The sequence below is a fragment of the Thamnophis elegans genome, chromosome 2 (genome assembly GCF_009769535.1).
Source record: "Thamnophis elegans isolate rThaEle1 chromosome 2, rThaEle1.pri, whole genome shotgun sequence".
Classification (NCBI taxonomy): domain Eukaryota; kingdom Metazoa; phylum Chordata; class Lepidosauria; order Squamata; family Colubridae; genus Thamnophis; species Thamnophis elegans.
In genome coordinates, this window is record NC_045542.1 from 136,153,048 (window position 1) to 136,171,211 (window position 18,164).

Sequence of the window (18,164 nt, forward strand, 5' to 3'; positions counted from 1 at the left end):
CAGGTAGCTGGTGATGGAGGATTTAATCACAGAGATATTTCAGCAAATCTGTGCAAATCCTTATTTGTCTTAAAGGGAACAGAACAGAACAAAACAGAATACAATACAATACAATCTGTATTGATTTACTCATTTGACCATATCAAATGACTAAATCAATAAAACTAATACAAATATACAAGTAGATACAAAGAAAACAATAGGACATGTTCATAGTAAGTTGCCACCCCTGCAGTTAACCCCAAACTGATCTAATTCTGTCCTCTTTGAAGTGGCCTTTGAAATAAAGTGTACATCTTACTAATGATATGCAGGTTCATTCCCTGCATGAGGTAAGACCGTTTCTCCTGGCTGCCTCTGCATTTTTTTTAGTTTTTAAATAGCAATAGCACTTGGACAAACTTGAATTTCTAGTGTTACATATACCATTCCGTAATGCTTTATAGCAGTCTCTAAGCAGTTTAGAGTCAGAATACACCCCCCCCCCAACAATCTGGGTCCTCATTTTACTGGCCTTGGAAGGCTGAGTCAAGGAAGGCTTGAGCCAATCAGAATTGAACTCCTGGCAGTGAGCAGAGTTAGCCTGCAATACTGCATTATAACCACTCCACCATTATGGCTCCTAAGAATCTAAGGAACCAGCCCTTTCTGCAGAGTACAATTTGCAGTCAAAAAAAAATGTGTCCAAATGTCTTCACTGGCTGATGCTGCACAAATACACAGCCTTTTTAAAAATGAAACTCCGTGAAACTTCCCATGTCTCTGCAGAAGATTGGCAGAACACATCCATGAACATCAACTAAGCAGTCAGAAGACACGATGAAAATTAATTTCACAATAAACCATAGGTTTAACTGGGGATCTATGAGCATTTTAGACCAAGCCAAGTCTAGAACCATAGAGAATTCCTGGAAACCTGGGATTCAGACAGATTTGCAATCAACTAGCATATTGACATAAACAACATCTACATGCCATTCAAGAGGCAGCCAAAAAGGAAACAGAAAGACCAAAACACATCCTCACCAGCAATCAATACCCAGATGAGCATAGATTAACACCAAGATTAACATTAGACCCAACAATCAAGAAGCAGACAATACCCCAAACAAGTAAAGTAAGCAACAGTAAACATTTCAATCAAGGAACCACCAAGACCACTCCCACCAACACTAATTGGAAAAGCCACTAGATTATAGAATGAGAGCTAACTTCACTTCCTATTAGCACTGATTATGTTAACTAGTTTGCTAATGAAACGTCTGCAAGAAAACAACAAAGCTAACAGAGCATCAAGTCCCCACCATCTTGTATGACACTGATTGGAGTTGCTGTTGGAGAAATTGATACTTTGGCTAGAAATCTTAAAAGTGGAGTTCTCAAGAATACCAAAATGGCTTCACAAGAAATTTGGAATCAAAACATTGATTGCTTCCAACCTATGTCCTTGCATACTCAAATAAAAAATATTAATAAGTAGTAATAGTGCAAATCAAATCAAAACAGTACTTCTTACTGTGTTGCTGGTGTCCATTCCTTCAATCATAAAATTTCTACCATTAGCAATGCAATGCCTTCCTTTTTTCCTCAATGAAATTCAGTCATCCTTTATTCTACCTACATTAAAGACTAAGTGGCTTATTTTAAAGCATTTAATCAAAATGCATTGGCTATATTTTTTTAGAAAAAGTGCTCAAATATAAAATCATCAAACATACAGATTAAAACAATACATAAGGTAACAGAAATAAGAATTAACAGAAGATTCAGGTCATAGAAATATAAATGGGCCTCAAAAATGTAGTCCAATCATCTGCTAATTTAAAGAATCTGCAGTTAATGCAATTTTGATCTTTACTTAGAAATGCTTAATAAAGTAGTGTTCACCATTGATCAATTCTGAAATAGCCTGTACATTCCAGATGGTCTTTTGGGTGTTTTAAATGAAGTTCCTTGCCTTGAAATTTGAACCTGGATCCTATCTTAGATCCAACATGTATGTGACAGGTCCACCAAGTATGCGATAATATTAGAAGATGGTGGTTACTATTTTTCTGAGTACTATTTTTCTGAGTAACTGGAAGCATCAGTGATTTGAAAAGTATATCCAGATACATTTAAAGTAACTATAGTATCATATAAATCCATAGGTACATCATTTACAATATTAACTGTGTTTACAGTCAATCAAGGGAGGCGTGGCTCGGTGGCTGAGACGCTGAGCTTGTCGATCAGAAGGTCGGCAATTCAGCAGTTCGAATCCCTAGCGCCGTGTAACGGGGAGACCTCCCATTACTTGTCCCAGCTTCTGCCAACCTAGCAGTTCAAAAGCACATAAATATGCAAGTAGAAAAATAGGGACCATTTTGGTGGAAAGGTAACAGCGCTCTTTGTTCCTTTGGCATTTAGAGATGCCGGCCACATGACCATGGAGATGTCTTTGGCCAGTGCCGGTTCTTCGGCTTAGAAACAGAGATGAGCACTACCCCTAGAGCCGGAAACGACTAGCACGCATGTGCAGGGGAACCTTTACCTTTTCAATCAGTCAGTCAGTCAGTCAGTCAAGACAGCAGGATATGTTTCAGTATGCTTTTCATAAGACTAAGGGATGGTTTCTTTCTTTTTTTTAAAAAAATTTTTTTTTCATTTTTTAAACCAACAAAAACAAAACAACACATACAAAAAACTTTGCTCAATTTCGTCAAGCATGTCGCTTGGTTACAAACTTTTGTGCATCAATTTTTACAATTAAAAATAAGATCACTGGTTATCCATCAAACATAACTAAATACATATATCATTGAGCATTATGTTTTCAAGTTACCGCTAATATTAATCATCCATAGAGTATACAATACTTACAGTGTGGCATATTCAACTCCAGAAATAGTTTCCCATTGCTAATCCAAGTAGTTATTGAACATTTCAATTCATATATGTATCAATTATTCATTACATCATCATTAGTCCATTTAACAAAACATCATTAGTCCATTTAACAAAAATCTTTCCAGTATAACATAGTCAATACTTACAATTATACATAGGATTCAAATCATCCCACTCTTATACATTGAATACATTATTGTCCTTTATATATCATATGATCAAACACACTATTTCATAGCAAAAAAAACTTTCATAACAATGACTATAATTTTCTGGTAGTACATTAATAAGCAATTTCAGTTCCAGGTTTTTTTATCCAACCATTGGTAAAACAAATCCCATACCTTATAAAATTGCTCATCCTCCTGTTCTCTAATTTCAAATGTAAGTCTACTCATTTTGGCACATTCCATTATCTTCCGAATAGTTTCCTCCTGTTTTGGTGTTTTCTCATTTTTCCAATTTTCTGCAAATATAATTCTAGCAGCTGTTAAAACATTTATAATCAAATATTTCAAGTCTTTATTGTATGTTTCTGGTATGATTCTCAATAAGAAAAGTTCTGGTTTTAAGTCTATTTGTTTATGTATCATTTTCTCCAACCACATGTGAATTTTAGTCCAATATCTTTTAGCTTCAGTACAAGTCCACCACATGTGGTAGTATGAGCTCGGCGTCTGATGACATTTCCAGCATTGTCATTTTATAGTTTTGAGTCCACAGTTGTTGCCATTTCTCTAGATCAATTCCATGCCCAAAATCCCCCCCCCCCAAGCTAACATAGTTTCTTTAACTTGTTCTTCCGGTAGCTTCACCTCTAATAGGTAGCTATAAAGTTTTCTAATTACTTTTTCATCAGTACCTGTTAAGATTTTATCCAATTCAGTCATTTTATCATAAAAACCCTCCATTTTTTGATCTTCATTGTATCTAGAATGTATTTGCACATATGAATACCAATTAATTTTGATTCTTTCCTGTTTCAAATCTTGAATGGATTTAAGTTCACCCTCTGTATTTAATAGTTCAGCATATCTAACTGTTTGTTCCTTTTAGTATATTATTGAATATGAGAAGGCTTCAATGGTTGATATCCAGACTGGAATTTTTAAATAATGTAATTTCTTAACCTTCTCCCAGTTTAATAACAAAGCCTCTCTTATATAATGTCTTATAAAGTAACCATGTGCTTTGGTTCCCTTATACCATAAGAATGCATGCCACCCCAGCAGCAAGTTGTGACCCTCTAAGTTCAAAAGCCTAACATTTCTTAACATTATCCATTCCTTAATCCACATCAGACTTGTTGCCTGGTAATATAGCTCCCAGTCAGGTAAGCCAACCCTCCTCTTGTTTTAGTGTCTTGCAACACTTTAAGTTTTATTCTTGCTTTTTTCCCCTGCCATATAAATTTCAAAACCATTTTATTGAGATCTTCAAAATAGTCTTTCCCCAACCTAACTGGGATTGTCTGGAACAAGTATAAGATTCTAGGTAAAATGTTCATTTTAATTGTTGAGATTCTCCCAATTATTGATAATTGTAGATTTTCCCATTTCATCAAGTCCATTGCGATGTGTTGCTTCAATCTAAAATAGTTATCCTCTTTGAAAGTACTACATCTAGCTGTTAAAGAGATCTCCAAATATTTGACCTTGTTCGTAACTTGCATCTCCAAGATTTCCGCCAATTCTTCTTTTTGTTTTGATGATATGTTCTTTGTCAAGATCTTTATTTATTTTCAAGCCTGCTACTTTTCCATACTCCTCAATTCTTTCTATCAGTTTAGGTGCAGATTCAAGTGGCTCCTCGAGAATGAAAACTAAATCATCTGCAAATGCTTGCAATTTATATTCTTCTTTTTTAATAGTCATTCCCTTTATTTCTTCCTCTTCTCTGACCCTTCTATTTAAGATTCTAGTGTTAAGACAAAAAGTAATGGTGATAACAGGCAGCCTTGTCTCCTACCTTTCTTTATTTCAATAGGGTCTGTCAATTTTCCATTTATCATTATCTTAGCTGCTTGCTTGTGATATACCGTTTGTATAGCTTGAATAAAAGTCTTACCAAAGTTCATTTGTTCCATTTGTTGTATCATGAATCACCAGTTCCCATTATCAAAAGCCTTCTCCGCATCAAGAAAACATCAAGGCCATTTGCTTTTCAGAATGAGCCTCATAGTATTCCAAGGTGTCTAAAATTATTCTTATATTATCCTTATTTTGTCTCTTTGATAGAAAACCATTTTGATCTGGATGGATTTAAATATTTTTAAGTCTCTCTGCCAGTATAGATGCAAATAACTTATAGTCTGAGTTTAGCAAGGAGATTGGTCTACAGTTCTTAATTTGCGTAAGGTCTGCCTCCTCTTTAGGTAGCAATGTAATATATGCTTCTAACCATGAATTTGGTATTTTGCTTTCAACCATTAGACTAAGGGATGGTTTCTGTTCCAGTCAGAGGCAATGAAAAGTAATGGCCAAAAAAGTGCAACTGAATATAATTTATGATGACTCAGAACACTCAGTAACCAACCTGCAGATATCAATAGCAGTGCAAAATCATTCCACTTGTGAACTGTAGGGTATGTAAATTGATCAAATACAAACACTCCCATTATTTTCAAATAGAGCTGAAAATAAAAATGTTGCGGTAAAAATCTGTATAATATTGTTCAAGGAAATGCCATATTTTAGAATGTTTATTAACATATGTATGCTAATACAAATAGTCCTTGTGAGACCACTAAGATGGATTTTATATTATTAATGTCTAAATCACCGTTATATGGTCAGTAATCTTGGGTCAATTTCAAATATATAGTTATTATTATCAACATTATGTTACTAGACTGTTCCAAAACTATAATGGAGCTCAACCTTAGCAGACAAGACAGCTAATTTTTTCTTGTATGAAAATAAATTACTTACCTCGTGATATCTGAAGTGTCCCACAATTAATATATTGTTTGCTTTCTTACTGTTATATGTATATGAGTTCAGTTGTCCCTTTGTATATAACAGGTAATTGCCATTGGATTGTGTGTGGATGGATGGATGGATCAATGGAGAGAGAGATAGAAGATCTAGATAATACAGAATAAAAACTGACAAGAACTAATATTTAGAATAGTGTTATTTTCAAGATCCATCCTTTACCTATTCAGCAATTGCTGTGCCCTGAATCCAAATAGGCAACCTATTTCTTAAAAATATAGATTTAGCAGAAGTTGCTTTTTTTTCTTTCTCTCCTCTTTGTTTTGGTGTCTTAGTCTAAAATTTCCTTGAGGATTGCTGCAATCTGTTATTGTGCTGCCTGCATGCTTTACAAAGCTGCCATATCCTATGTAGGGGCCATCTGTCAAAGCAGCAGTGACAAAATGAATTAATCTGAATTGCAGATGTGTTAATGAACCCCTTGAAAGGCTTAAGGAAGCTTTAATTAAAACAATGCAGAAGAGAGTTGAAACCTTTTTTTTTAGAGCTTTAACAACTATTGCATTCATTTTTTTTTAATATTTGGATTTTATTTGCAGTCACACACTAGATGTGCGGCTTGTAAATCAGATAAACAGAAAAGCACATGAAGCAGTTCCTTAATCCATAATTAGATAAGTTTGAAAAATGTGAGAGCAAGAGAAGTAGGACATTTTTGATGAAGCAGCTTTAAAACAAAGTGCTGGCTTCTTTGTTGGGGGAAGGTTAGAAATGCTTATCCTTGCATGGCTAGGAAACAAGAAACCACATTGAAACATACAGCTAGTCCTCGATTTACGACCGTAATTGCGACCAGAATTTCCATTGCTGAGCTTAACTGACTTTGCTTAACAGCAATAGCACCTAGGCTTATATACCTCTTCACAGTGCTTTACAGCCCTCTCTGAGCGATTTAGAGTCAGCATAATTGCCCCCAACAGTCTGGGCCTTCATTTTACCCACCTCAGAAGGATGGAAGGCTGAGTCAACCTTCAGCCTGGTGAGATTCGATCTGCCAAACTGCAGGCAGCTGGCAGTCAGCAGATGTAGCCTGTAATACTGCACTCTAACCACAGTACCATCTCAACTCTTAATAACAAACGATTCCCAATTTTGTAACCTCTTTGGGTAGGGGCACAGTTGATGAGTAAATCACCCTACTTGTCAACTGAATCATGTGGTCATTAAGCAAAGCTGGTTGGGAAGGTCACAAACAGTGATCACAGGACCCTGAGACACTGCAACCATTGTAAATACATGCTGGTTGCCAAGCACCTGGATTTTGATCACATGACTGTGTGGGGATGCTAATAGCAGTGGACTTAAATACCGCTTCATAGGCCTTTCAGGCCTCTCTAAGCGGTTTACAGAGAGTCAGCATATTGCCCCCAACAATCTGGGTCCTCATTTTACCCACCTCGGAAGGATGGAAGGCTGAGTCAACCCTGAGCTGGTGAGATTTGAACCGCTGACCTGCTGATCTAGCAGTAGCCTGCAGTGCTGCATTTAACCACTGCGCCACCTTGGCCCATTTAACCACTGCGCCACCTTGGCCCTTGGCTAAGACTCCTTGCATACTTCTTAAGTGTGAAGTCTGGTCAAAGGTCATTTTTTTCAGTACCGTTGCAACTTTGAATGGTTACTCAATAGCAATAGCACTTAGACTTATATACTGCTTTACAGTGCTTTACAGCCCTCTCTAAGTGGTGTACAGAGTCAGCATATTTCCCCCAACAATCTGGGTCCTTATTTGACCAACCTCAGAAGGATGGATCGCTGAGTCAATCCTGAGCCTGGTGATATTCGAACTGCCTAATTGCAGGCAGCCAGTAGTCAGCAGAAATAGCATGCAGTACTGCATTCTAACCACTTTGCCACCCTGGCTCTTATGAATGATTTTAAGTCGAAGACCACCTATATCCTATTTGAAAATCCTAGAATTAGTGTTACCCTATTTGTAAAAGTGTCCCAACTTCTGAGGGGTACGACCATTCGTGTGGGAATGTAACTAGAAAGGACAAAGGCAACGTTTGTCTTTTTATTTTTATTTTTTTTGAGCAAAAGAGGTGCGTTATTTCTCCAAAAGGAAATTTGACAGTTTTAAGCTATCAAAGAAAGGTCAGATTTTGCCCCAGAATTTGGACTGCATAACTTGGTAGGCTTTAAGACATGGACAATGGTCTTTACTTGCTGTAGGATCCGGTCCAGGCTTGCTACAGACCTAGAGATAAAACTGCAGAAAGAGTTCATTTTCACATTCATTTTGAATCCAGACTTTTTTTTCAAAACTTTGGATAGAATAGTGAATTGCAGTGCCCAACACTATACCAAGACATTACGAAGTTGTAATAATACTTCATGTGATCTTGATTCTACCCCCTGTTAGTGCAGCCTAGAACCATGTTGGCTTTTTTGGCAGCTGCAGCACACTGTTGGCTCATATTTGATTGTCCACTAAGACTCCAAGATCCCTCTCACATTTGCTACTATTGAACCAGATACTACCTATCCTATACCTGTGCATTTGATTTTTCTTGCCTAAATGTAAAACCTTACTTTTTTTCACCATTGAATTCCATTTTGTTAGATCGCGCCCAATGCTCCATTTGTGTCAAGATCTTTCTGTATCTTAAGTCTATGTTCTGGAGTGCTGGCTATTTCTGCCAGCTTGTGTCATCCGCAAATTAGATGTTCCTCTTCTATCCTATCATCTAAATCATTGATGAAGATATGAAGAGTACTGGGCCTAAGATAGAACCTTGGGATACCCCACTGCATACTTCCCTCTGTATACTGTAGATGAGAAATATACCATTGAGAACTATACATTGTGTGTGGTTGATCAGTTATGAATCCATCTGGTGGTGATGCTGTCTAACCCGTATTTTTCTATCTTATCAAGTATCATGTTGTGGTCATACTTTATCAAATGCCTTACAGAAGATGTACTGTAATTCCATTGAGGACTACACATTGAGTATGTAAGGACCTAAATCTGTCTGTTATTAGGCTAGTGCTCCTTGAACTCTTCAATGGTTTTCAGATTAATTGAAATTTCTCATAGGAGTTTATATAATTGATGTCACCACAGCTTTATTCATAATTTGGGAAACTGATGTCTGTATCAGGTGGGCCTACATGTATATTAATATCAAAAGCTACGCTGGCAGGATTACTTCCTGTACAAGTAATAAGTATTCATTATAATAAAAAGTTGCAAAAATGTTTTATTGCAGCAGGAGTTCTAAAACAGCACAAGGCAAGGTTTTATTCAACTTCCTCCTCCTTCTGGGTACCTCTCATTTTAAAAGGGTACGATAAATCAATATTTTATTGAAAACCATTAAATGTAATTTGCTGTAGATTTTGCTTTCTAACCCTTTAGGAATTCATGTTGTCAAAAGCAAGAAATGCTTCTTATTTCTTTTTTCTAAAACCTGCTTAGAACATGTTTGTATCTTATATTTTGATCCAATTATTCCAATTTCAAATTTTCCAGCTCTAGATAGAGCTATTAAAATTGGTTGGTCTGTTGTAATGCTTGGGAGCTGTAACTTTGGGGTTTTTGTGATAGGTATAAAAACAGATGCGAAATTGAATTGAACCAACAAAAAATGGATTTCATTAAGCTTTGCAAAATGTTAAAATTAATATTCACAGCTATGTCACCTTCGCCTACGACTGGACTGAGCAAGGGTGAAAGAGAAAGAGAAATCAATTCCACGAGTTTTGGAGAATGTAAGAATGAGTTGAGAATTTTATATCTTGTCTTGCTGTCCATCATGTAGTGTTTGTGATTTGGGGGTATTCATGTGGCTGGGTTGGTTGGAGATTTTGGCATGAAGCATGAAATGTACTAAGAGTCACTAATGCTTTCCTTAATGTGTCACTGTCAACCAACATAATGAAAAAAATACTGTAGCTAAAGTGAAGTATTAGCATCGCTCTGTTTAAAAAAGGTTTACCTGTAGCCACCTGTTATCATTCCTTCTCATCCCATGTTAAGAACTCTTTTTATAACTTTTGCATGAAATCATTGAGACATTGCAATGAGTCAGTTTGGATAAGCCACTGGTGTGAAAATTGATCCTTACTTCATGGGAGACTGAAGACAGAATCAAGTTTAGTCATTGTAGAATACTTGGTAGAGGGTTCCCCTCCCCCTCCAGGAGGGTTACTAGTCCTTTAAAGTGTCCTTTAATTTGAAATGATAATTATGCTGATCAGCATTTAAGTGTGCTTATCAGTCTTCAAACATTGTTTTCAAAATAAACATTAATGGGAGGAAAAACAGGCAATAACGTTTTTAATTTGGAATCCCCTTCACGTTTTTTTGTCCATGTGGCTTGTTTCTAACCAATGCCACTCCGCCAGTTTCTATCATTGCATCAGAGGAAATATCAGATAATGTTGAGACTTCATGCTTGATGACAACTTCCAGATTACCAGCCAGTGACTCCATTGCTACCTCTAGCTAGCACTATAACCAATTAAATGGCCTCCCCAAAATATGGAATCTATATCAGGAGGGACTTAAAATAAGATTTTGTTTAGCTTGCCACTCAGTCAGGTGCTAAGATTAGCCATATACTTGGATCAATTGATGCAAAAGGCTGTAAAATGAGTTTGGATTCACTTTTAGGTGTGTTGTGCACATGTGTGTTTGTAGTTCATGATGCCATTATCTTATTACTATCTCCTTTCCCGTCAAAGGAGATTCACTGCTAGACTGTCAACTCTAATGAAAATAAGGATGTATTGAGACTCTTGAGAAATGTTTGCTAAATTGTAAGCAGTCACACGTACTAGATTTTACATTTGATTGGATTGTTTCAAACCCAAACCATTATGAATGCTCTGTCCAGATATCATCAGAATTAAAATTCATAACATCAGTGTGGTAATGGTAATTGCGTGGAATTATGAGTGCATAAGAATCAATGAAGGCATCATTAATATAAATGGAATAAGTGACTAAGCCTGAAATAATCTACCAGAGCAAACAAACTTCTTAACCTTGAAAATGTCATCCTCCTTATAGTAAGTCACATTTTCAGGAATAGGTTTCCATAAAAAACATTACAGATCAGTGTTGGGTTGCAAATCCTGTTCCAACCGGTATGGTTGGAACGGGTCCGGCAGGGTTTTCATGGACATGCGCAACATGTACATGAGTTCAAGTGCCTCTGCAACGCTCCACAACAGTCCAGCTGCTCCGCAGAGTGTTGCGCAGGTGCTGTATGTACCATGCGCCTGCGCGGAAGCGCAAAAGCCTTTAAACTCCGGTAAGGAGCTCAGGTAGCAATAGCAATAATATAGCAATAGCAGTAGACTTATATACCGCTTCATAGGCCTTTCAGGCCTCTCTAAGCGGTTTACAGAGAGTCAGCATATTGCCCCCAACAATCTGGGTCCTCATTTTACCCACCTCGGAAGGATGGAAGGCTGAGTCAACCCTGAGCCGGTGAGATTTGAACCGCTGACCTGCTGATCTAGCAGTAGCCTGCAGTGCTGCATTTAACCACTGCGCCACCTTGGCTCTTTTGGTAGGTGGGTGGACCCCCGGAGCACCGTACCGGAACGGTATCCGGTGTTCCAGACTGGCTCCGGTACACACGTACCGGGGCATACTGTCTGCAACCCACCACTGTTACAGATAGATGCAAACAACTTAATTTGCCATCATGCTACTTTTACTATTTAAAAATAGCTCTACGGTAAGGGGAAAAACAGCAATTTCCTGGGTGCTGCTCTGGAGAGTCCAACCATGGGTTAAATGCAGCCAATCTGCCCAGGACTGAATTGAAACTTTAAGCCCTGCCTCTGGTGCTGACTAATCCTCAGATTTTTTCAATTCAGCTAGCCCAGTGGACGCGCTTCCAATTTCTCTTCATTCCTAAGTGATTGCTTGGACTCTCTATTTTTCTACTTTACTACAAAATTTATCTTCTTATTCCTGATTATTGGAGCAGGCTTGGTGAGTTTTCCTTTTACCCTAATTCCCTGGTTCTCACCAATTTCAGCCTCTCCGGTGTCCTGGGTTCGCTCGGGCACTGTGAGGCTGCAGGCTGCTGTTGGGGAAGGTGCGCCAGCGCGATCGCAGTGATCTTGCTGCAATCTTAACCCTGCTGGGACATCCATTGCTATTGACCATGCTTCTGAGTGAGCCGCCTGTTGGCACGGAGCCTCAGAGCTCTCTGTTGTATGTAGGTGGCCATTTTAAGTGGGTTGCATGTGGCGGTGGCCATTTTGAGAGGATTGCACGTGGCGGTGGCCATTTTGAGAGGGTCAAGGTTCCGGCCGCCATTTTGTTGACCTACTTTTGCTGCGAAAGGCAGCTACAGCCGCCTGACTGCCTGTCTCTTGCAGGTTGCCAATTCACAGCTCCACTATTATGGTAGAAGGTGGCAGCTGAGGATTATGGCCCACATGGTCGCGCCCCACATTAATTGACCTGTGTGGGTGCTGGGAGCCTGGAGCTCACATCATTCTCCTTCACTAATCAAAGGACTGCTGAGCTTTGCTTGCTCCTGCCTTCAGTGCCTCTGCACCAGAGCGCTAAGGCCAGGTTCATCTGAGGTGGTGAGTGGGGGAAAGTTACCTTCCAGGTCTTACATCCCCACATTCAATCATGGCAGATGGGGCCCCTGAGGAACAACAGATTGGTCCCTCCATCAGCAGGGCCTGTACCAGACAGGCTGGCAAGGCAGCCAGGGAGGCCATCAGAGCAAGCAAGCCTTACTCTAGGCAGGGGACTAAGCAGAGTCCGGACCTAGACAGAGATGCCATCAGAAATTGTACAGGTTGATCCAAGTCTAGAAGACTTATTGAAATTGCCTCCCGTGGACGCGCCTGTGGCAGTGCTCACTTCCAATTCAGTGCTCCCCCTTGAACTATTAGAAGGGCTCAAGGCAGAGGACAAAATGGGCCAAGAAGGCCTGCCACAAGACTCATCAGGCGGTGGCTTGGGCCATTAAAACTTCCGCTTCTGTATCCTTTCTGTACAGGGTGGCACTACTCTGGCTGAGACAGTTCCTCGCCAAGGTCCTGGCTGGGGATACCAAATTAAGGCAGGATGTTAACAAAATTATCGCAGCAACAGAGTACACTGCTGACGCCACCCTGAATGCTGCTAAGTTTGCCTCTAGATCCCTGGCCTCTAATGTCACCATCAGGTGCCTCTTATGGCTCAGGCATTGGAATGCGGATATGCACTCCAAGTGGAAGCTCACCTTGGCTCCCTTTAAGGGCGGCAAGCTTTTGGGGGAGACCCTAGATCCTGTCCTTGTTGAAAATAAGGACAAAAAGAAGGTCATGCCTTCAGTCAACAAAAACTCTGACCACGAGGGTTCCCAGTCTTATAGGAGGCAGCCCTTTCGGAACTCGGAGCAGCCATCTACCTCCAGTTCCTTCCAACGTCCCTATTCTCAAGGCACGGATAGGTCCCAGGATTGTCACCCCTTTCGTGACAGAAACCGTCAACAATCCTTCTCTAAACGTCATGGAGGGTCCAGTTCCAGAACCTTCAAATGTTATAAATGACCATCAGCAGACGGCTCCCATAGGACGGTGTCTCCAAATGTTCCACGCCCAATGGGAGCAGATCATGTCAGACCAGTAGGTCCTTCAGACGATACGCATAGGTCTAATGTTAGAGTTCATTCCCCCCGCGATACTTCGTCCAGTGTCCAACCCCCTCCTGTCCATTCAAGAGGGCTCTCATGGAACAGGAGATCCTTCACCTCAGAGACATAAACGCCATAGAACCGATTCCATCAGGTCAGGAAAGGACAGGGTTCTTTCTTGTCCCAAAGAATTCTGGGGGGTGGAGGGGGATCCTTGATCTAAAAAAACTAAACCATCATATAGCATACTGGAGGTTCAAGATACAGTCCCTTCAGTCAATTCTGGGTTGCATCAGGCCGGGAGATTTCTTAACATCCATAGATCTCAAGGAGGCCTACCTCCACATCCCATTCGCAAAGCTCACAGCAGGTTCCTGAGATTCTTTTATGCAGGCCACCACTATCAGTGCAGGGCTCTGCCATTCAGCCTGTCCTCGGCACCTTGAACCTTCACAAAGATCCTAGCTGCAGTGGTGGCTTTCCTGAGATCTCACCTGGTGCACCTGCATTGCTACCTGGACAAGTCCTCATTCAGTCATCGTCACAGCAACAAGCAGTGCAAGACCTGGTTCAGTCTCACCAAAGGTATGTCAGTCCTTCCAGTGGTGACTGTCCCACACGCTGGCAAAGGGCACCCTCTTCAAAGAGCCAGACCATCTCACCATCACGATGGATGCCAGTCTATTCGGCTGGGACGCTCATCTCCACAACCAGATTGTGCAAGGCAGATGGTGAATACCTGAAGCGTCCCACAGCATCAACTGGTTAGAATTGAGAGTGGCTCTCACTCGTTCACTTCCAAGATGACATCAAGAGGTGTCACATGAAAATCCTAATGAACAATGTGGCCACAAAGGCACACATAAACCACCAGGTGGGCACTAACTCCAGGTCCCTGATGGAGGAGACAGAGCACCTGGGAAGATGGGCAGAAAGATACCTGTGCTCGATCCAAGTGGAGCTCATCTCTGGGGTTCACATCAGGCGGACTGCCTGAGCAGGGCCACAGTCGATCACTCAGAGTGGTGCCTGCACCCGGATCTGTTCCATCAATTGTCTCAGAGGTCGACCTGTTTGCCACCCCTAGGTTCTTCTCCAGGTTCCACACCCTGCAAGCCAAGGGGATCAATGCTCTCCACTGTCTGTAGCCATAGGGACTGATGTACGTGTTCCCCCCATTGCCTCTTCTTCTCAGGGTGATTCGGAAAATCCTGTTGGAAGAGGCAGAAATTCTACTCGTGGCTCCCTACTGGCCCAGAAGGACCTCATTCGTCGACCTGGTGAGTCTCTCCATCAACCCTCCTTCGCAGATTCCCCAGCACAAGGTCTCTCTCAGCCAGGAGTTGCTTCAACATCCAGAGCCCCAGGGTTACAACTAGCCATCTGGCACTTGAGAGGGACCTCCTAAGTAAGGGTAATCTTTCCACCAAGGTCATTCACACCATTTAGGTGTCCAGATGGCCTTCTACAACCAGAATATATGACGCCACATGGAAGTCCTTTGACAGCTGGTGGAGAGAGCACGATGCTGTGGCGACTATGGCTACAATTTATCAGATCTTAAACTTTTTGCAAGATGGACTCGACCAAGGCCTGGCCCCTAACACTCTCAGATGACAGGTGGCGGCCTTGTCCACGATCTTGACAGTAGACGAACATTCTTCCCTTGATCGTCATCCCATCATCCGTAGTTTTCTACGGGGTGCAACCAATCTGAGACCTCCAGTCATTCACAGGTACCCCTCATGGGATCTCAATGTGGTGTTATGGGCCCTAATTGGCCCGCCCTTTGAACCTCTCCGATTAGCCAGCCTCAAACATCTGACATTTAAGACGGACTTTTTGACTGCCATCACGTCGGCACGGCGAATTTCTGAATTGGCAGCACTGTCAATTCGCGAGGACTTATGCTTGATACAACCTGACAGAGTAATCCTCCATTTGGACCCAGCATTTATACCCAAGATCAACTCTTGGTTTCACCGGGCCCAGGAGGTCATAATTCCGGATTTTTGTCCGCACCCCAAACACATCCCAACGATAAAAAGTGGCACATGCTCAATGTTCGTAGAGCGTTACATAAGTACATCAAACGTACGGCTGCCTTCCGTCGCTCTGAATCACTTTTTGTCTCATTTCAACCTGCATCCCAGGGCCGCAAAGTTTCTTCTCAGACCATCGGACATTGGCTATGGGCCTGTATTATCTCAACCCACTTTCTTCAATCTATTCCGGTGCCATGCCATATCACCACCCATTCTACCAGAAGCTACCCAGGTACCGATAGAGGAGATTTGCAAGGCTGCCACGTGGACTTCTTTGTCTCCCTTTGTTCAAAACTACAGACTGGACAAATTTGCTTCTACAGAGGGGGCAAGTTCTCCAGGGTATTCATACCAGCGGAGATACCCTGGATGCGTCCGCTTCCCGCCCTAGTGACATTTAGGTTAGGGTTTATTCAATTTGTATGCCGCCCTATTCCCGAAACACTGAGGGTGGCATACAAATTGAATAAACCTTAACCTTAACCTAACCTTGGGTATGTCCCATGCTTGGACTCTCCAGAGCAGCACCCAGGAAAATGATCACTGGTTTACCTGAAGGGTGCTTTTCTGGGTGCTGCGAAGGAGAGTCCAACCCCACCCTGGGGTCTGCTCCGCCATTTATCATATGATTTCTTTTGGACTTGTGGATATTTTTTTACAACCATCATTGACTTGGTTCCTGAACTTCTCAGCGGGCATTGTCCACGCCTTCATTGAAGAAAATCCAAGGATTAGTCAGCCCCAGAGGCGTGGCTTAAAGTTTCAATTCAGTCCTGGGCAGATTGGCTATATTTAACCCATGCTTGGACTCTCCTTCGCAGCACCCAGAAAAGGATCCTTCAGGTAAGCCAATGGTCATTCTCATTCACCTTTTTCTAACTAAACTATGCAAGAACTGCAAGTAACGTACGTAGAACTTAAGGGTTCATATTTTCATTTGAGAAAATAGAAGTACAGAAAGCTTTAGTTTGGGTTGAAAGCATTATCAAGTTCACAGGTTAAAATAGGTGAGAAAGTGTAGCAGAAATGTTCTGCAGAAGCTATTTTGCATATATCAGGCTAGCTCTTAACATGTTTCACCTAGACCTAATTGGAAGAAACCTTTAGCTTTTGTGAACTAGAGGCAGCAACCAAGACCAATTAGTTTAGAATACAGTTGGCCTTCAGCTTGAGTTAGTGGCAAAGTTCACAGATTTTTAAATGCAATTTGACTTGCATTTAAATTGAGTTGCTGTATGATAATAGCCTTCAGATAGCTAAGTATTGACCAACCCTATCATCTCACTATTCTGTCATTATACTTAGAACATTGTTGAGTTGTAGCTGAGAACACTAATGCATGCAGGCTTTACAGTCACTTTATTGTAATAAACACTGATACGTTAAGATGATGGGGCACAGAAAATATAGGCAGAAATCAATACATGTAAAATAGAAGAAAAACCAGTGTACAGCATATGTGCTTTTTTGGTATTCCAACTCTTTAGTTCATGCACTAATTTAATACTTAAACTCTCAGTCATTCTCCACAGTGGAGAACAAACTGTCAGCACAATGCTTGATTTAATGTTACCCACAACTAAGAGAATCCAGAATTTATTTTATCTAAGCTGATTGGATGCCATTGGCTTCCTTTCAACACTTCCATGAAAGAATAGGGACTTGGTTTTACCCGTGACTCCTGTTTTGCTCTGGGATCATTTCTGTATCTGGATGACTCCTTGGCACTGGATTCCAAAGGAAGTTTTCAAAGAATTTTTTTTTAAATAACTTGAAACTCACTATTCATAGAAATAGTGAGGATTAGTTACCTTCACTCAAATATTTCAATTTTAAAACACCATTTCTTAATGCATATGAAGCCTTGTGTTTGGATGTATTTAAAAGTAATTACTTGACTAATACATTAGTACACTTGGTTTTATCTGATTTTCATAATATTCAGCATATACAATCAGTGTCTTAAAAGATTAAATTTCCCCATAGAATACTACATTTTATATATTCTGATCATGTTAGTACAACAATATTACTCCCTGAAAAGTTTCAGAAATGAAGTCATTGTTCAGGAAAAGAAGTTTCCTTTCTTGCACAAATGGCAAAATAAAGTTTATGCTTAATTTACTGTCCTTGGTTGCCATTTGCCATCACAGACCATAAACTGTGTTGTGAATGATCCAGTATGTTATTGTTTATCAACACAAAGCAAACTTCACCCTGAATACTTAATGTTCCATTTACTCAATACATTCATTTTGTTCTTACTTACTGCTGCTGCTGCATTGTGTTACTGAGCCTTGCCAATGTTTCAGGTTGCTGCAAATCTCTGCAATGCATGCACATGCCACACTTTGCCATTTCTGGGAACAGGGGAAGAACTGGAGAGAGAAAGAGAGAGTAATGGTGCTAGCCAGTTCAAAATGAGCAAAAAACATTGCCTTCATTTTGAATCATTTTTGTAGCCAAATTTCAGTGAAGCGTTGTGACAGAATCATATTTATTTAGCCGATGAGAAGAGGAAAAGCTGAAGAAAGACAACAATTCCCAAGCCAGAACAACAGCTGGAAAGGGAAAAGTCACCACAAACAGGCAGTGTGTTATTAGGGCTGGGGGACACTAAAAATTTTCGG

The 18,164-nt window shown here is 40.6% G+C and overlaps 1 protein-coding gene across 20 annotated transcripts in view; it reads left to right on the forward strand.

Annotated features, from left to right (window-relative positions):
- The window catches only part of MAGI1 (membrane associated guanylate kinase, WW and PDZ domain containing 1), a 508,140-nt gene that overhangs the window by 456,375 nt on the left and 33,601 nt on the right, over positions 1-18,164 (forward strand). For 10 of the 20 annotated variants that reach the window (XM_032211704.1, XM_032211706.1, XM_032211708.1 and 7 more), the window contains one exon: positions 9,525-9,602. The exons of the other annotated variants lie outside the window; for them this stretch is intronic. In XM_032211704.1, coding sequence (XP_032067595.1) covers positions 9,525-9,602 — 78 coding nt within the window. The remainder of the gene's footprint in view (positions 1-9,524; positions 9,603-18,164) is intronic. 20 annotated transcript variants of the gene reach the window in all.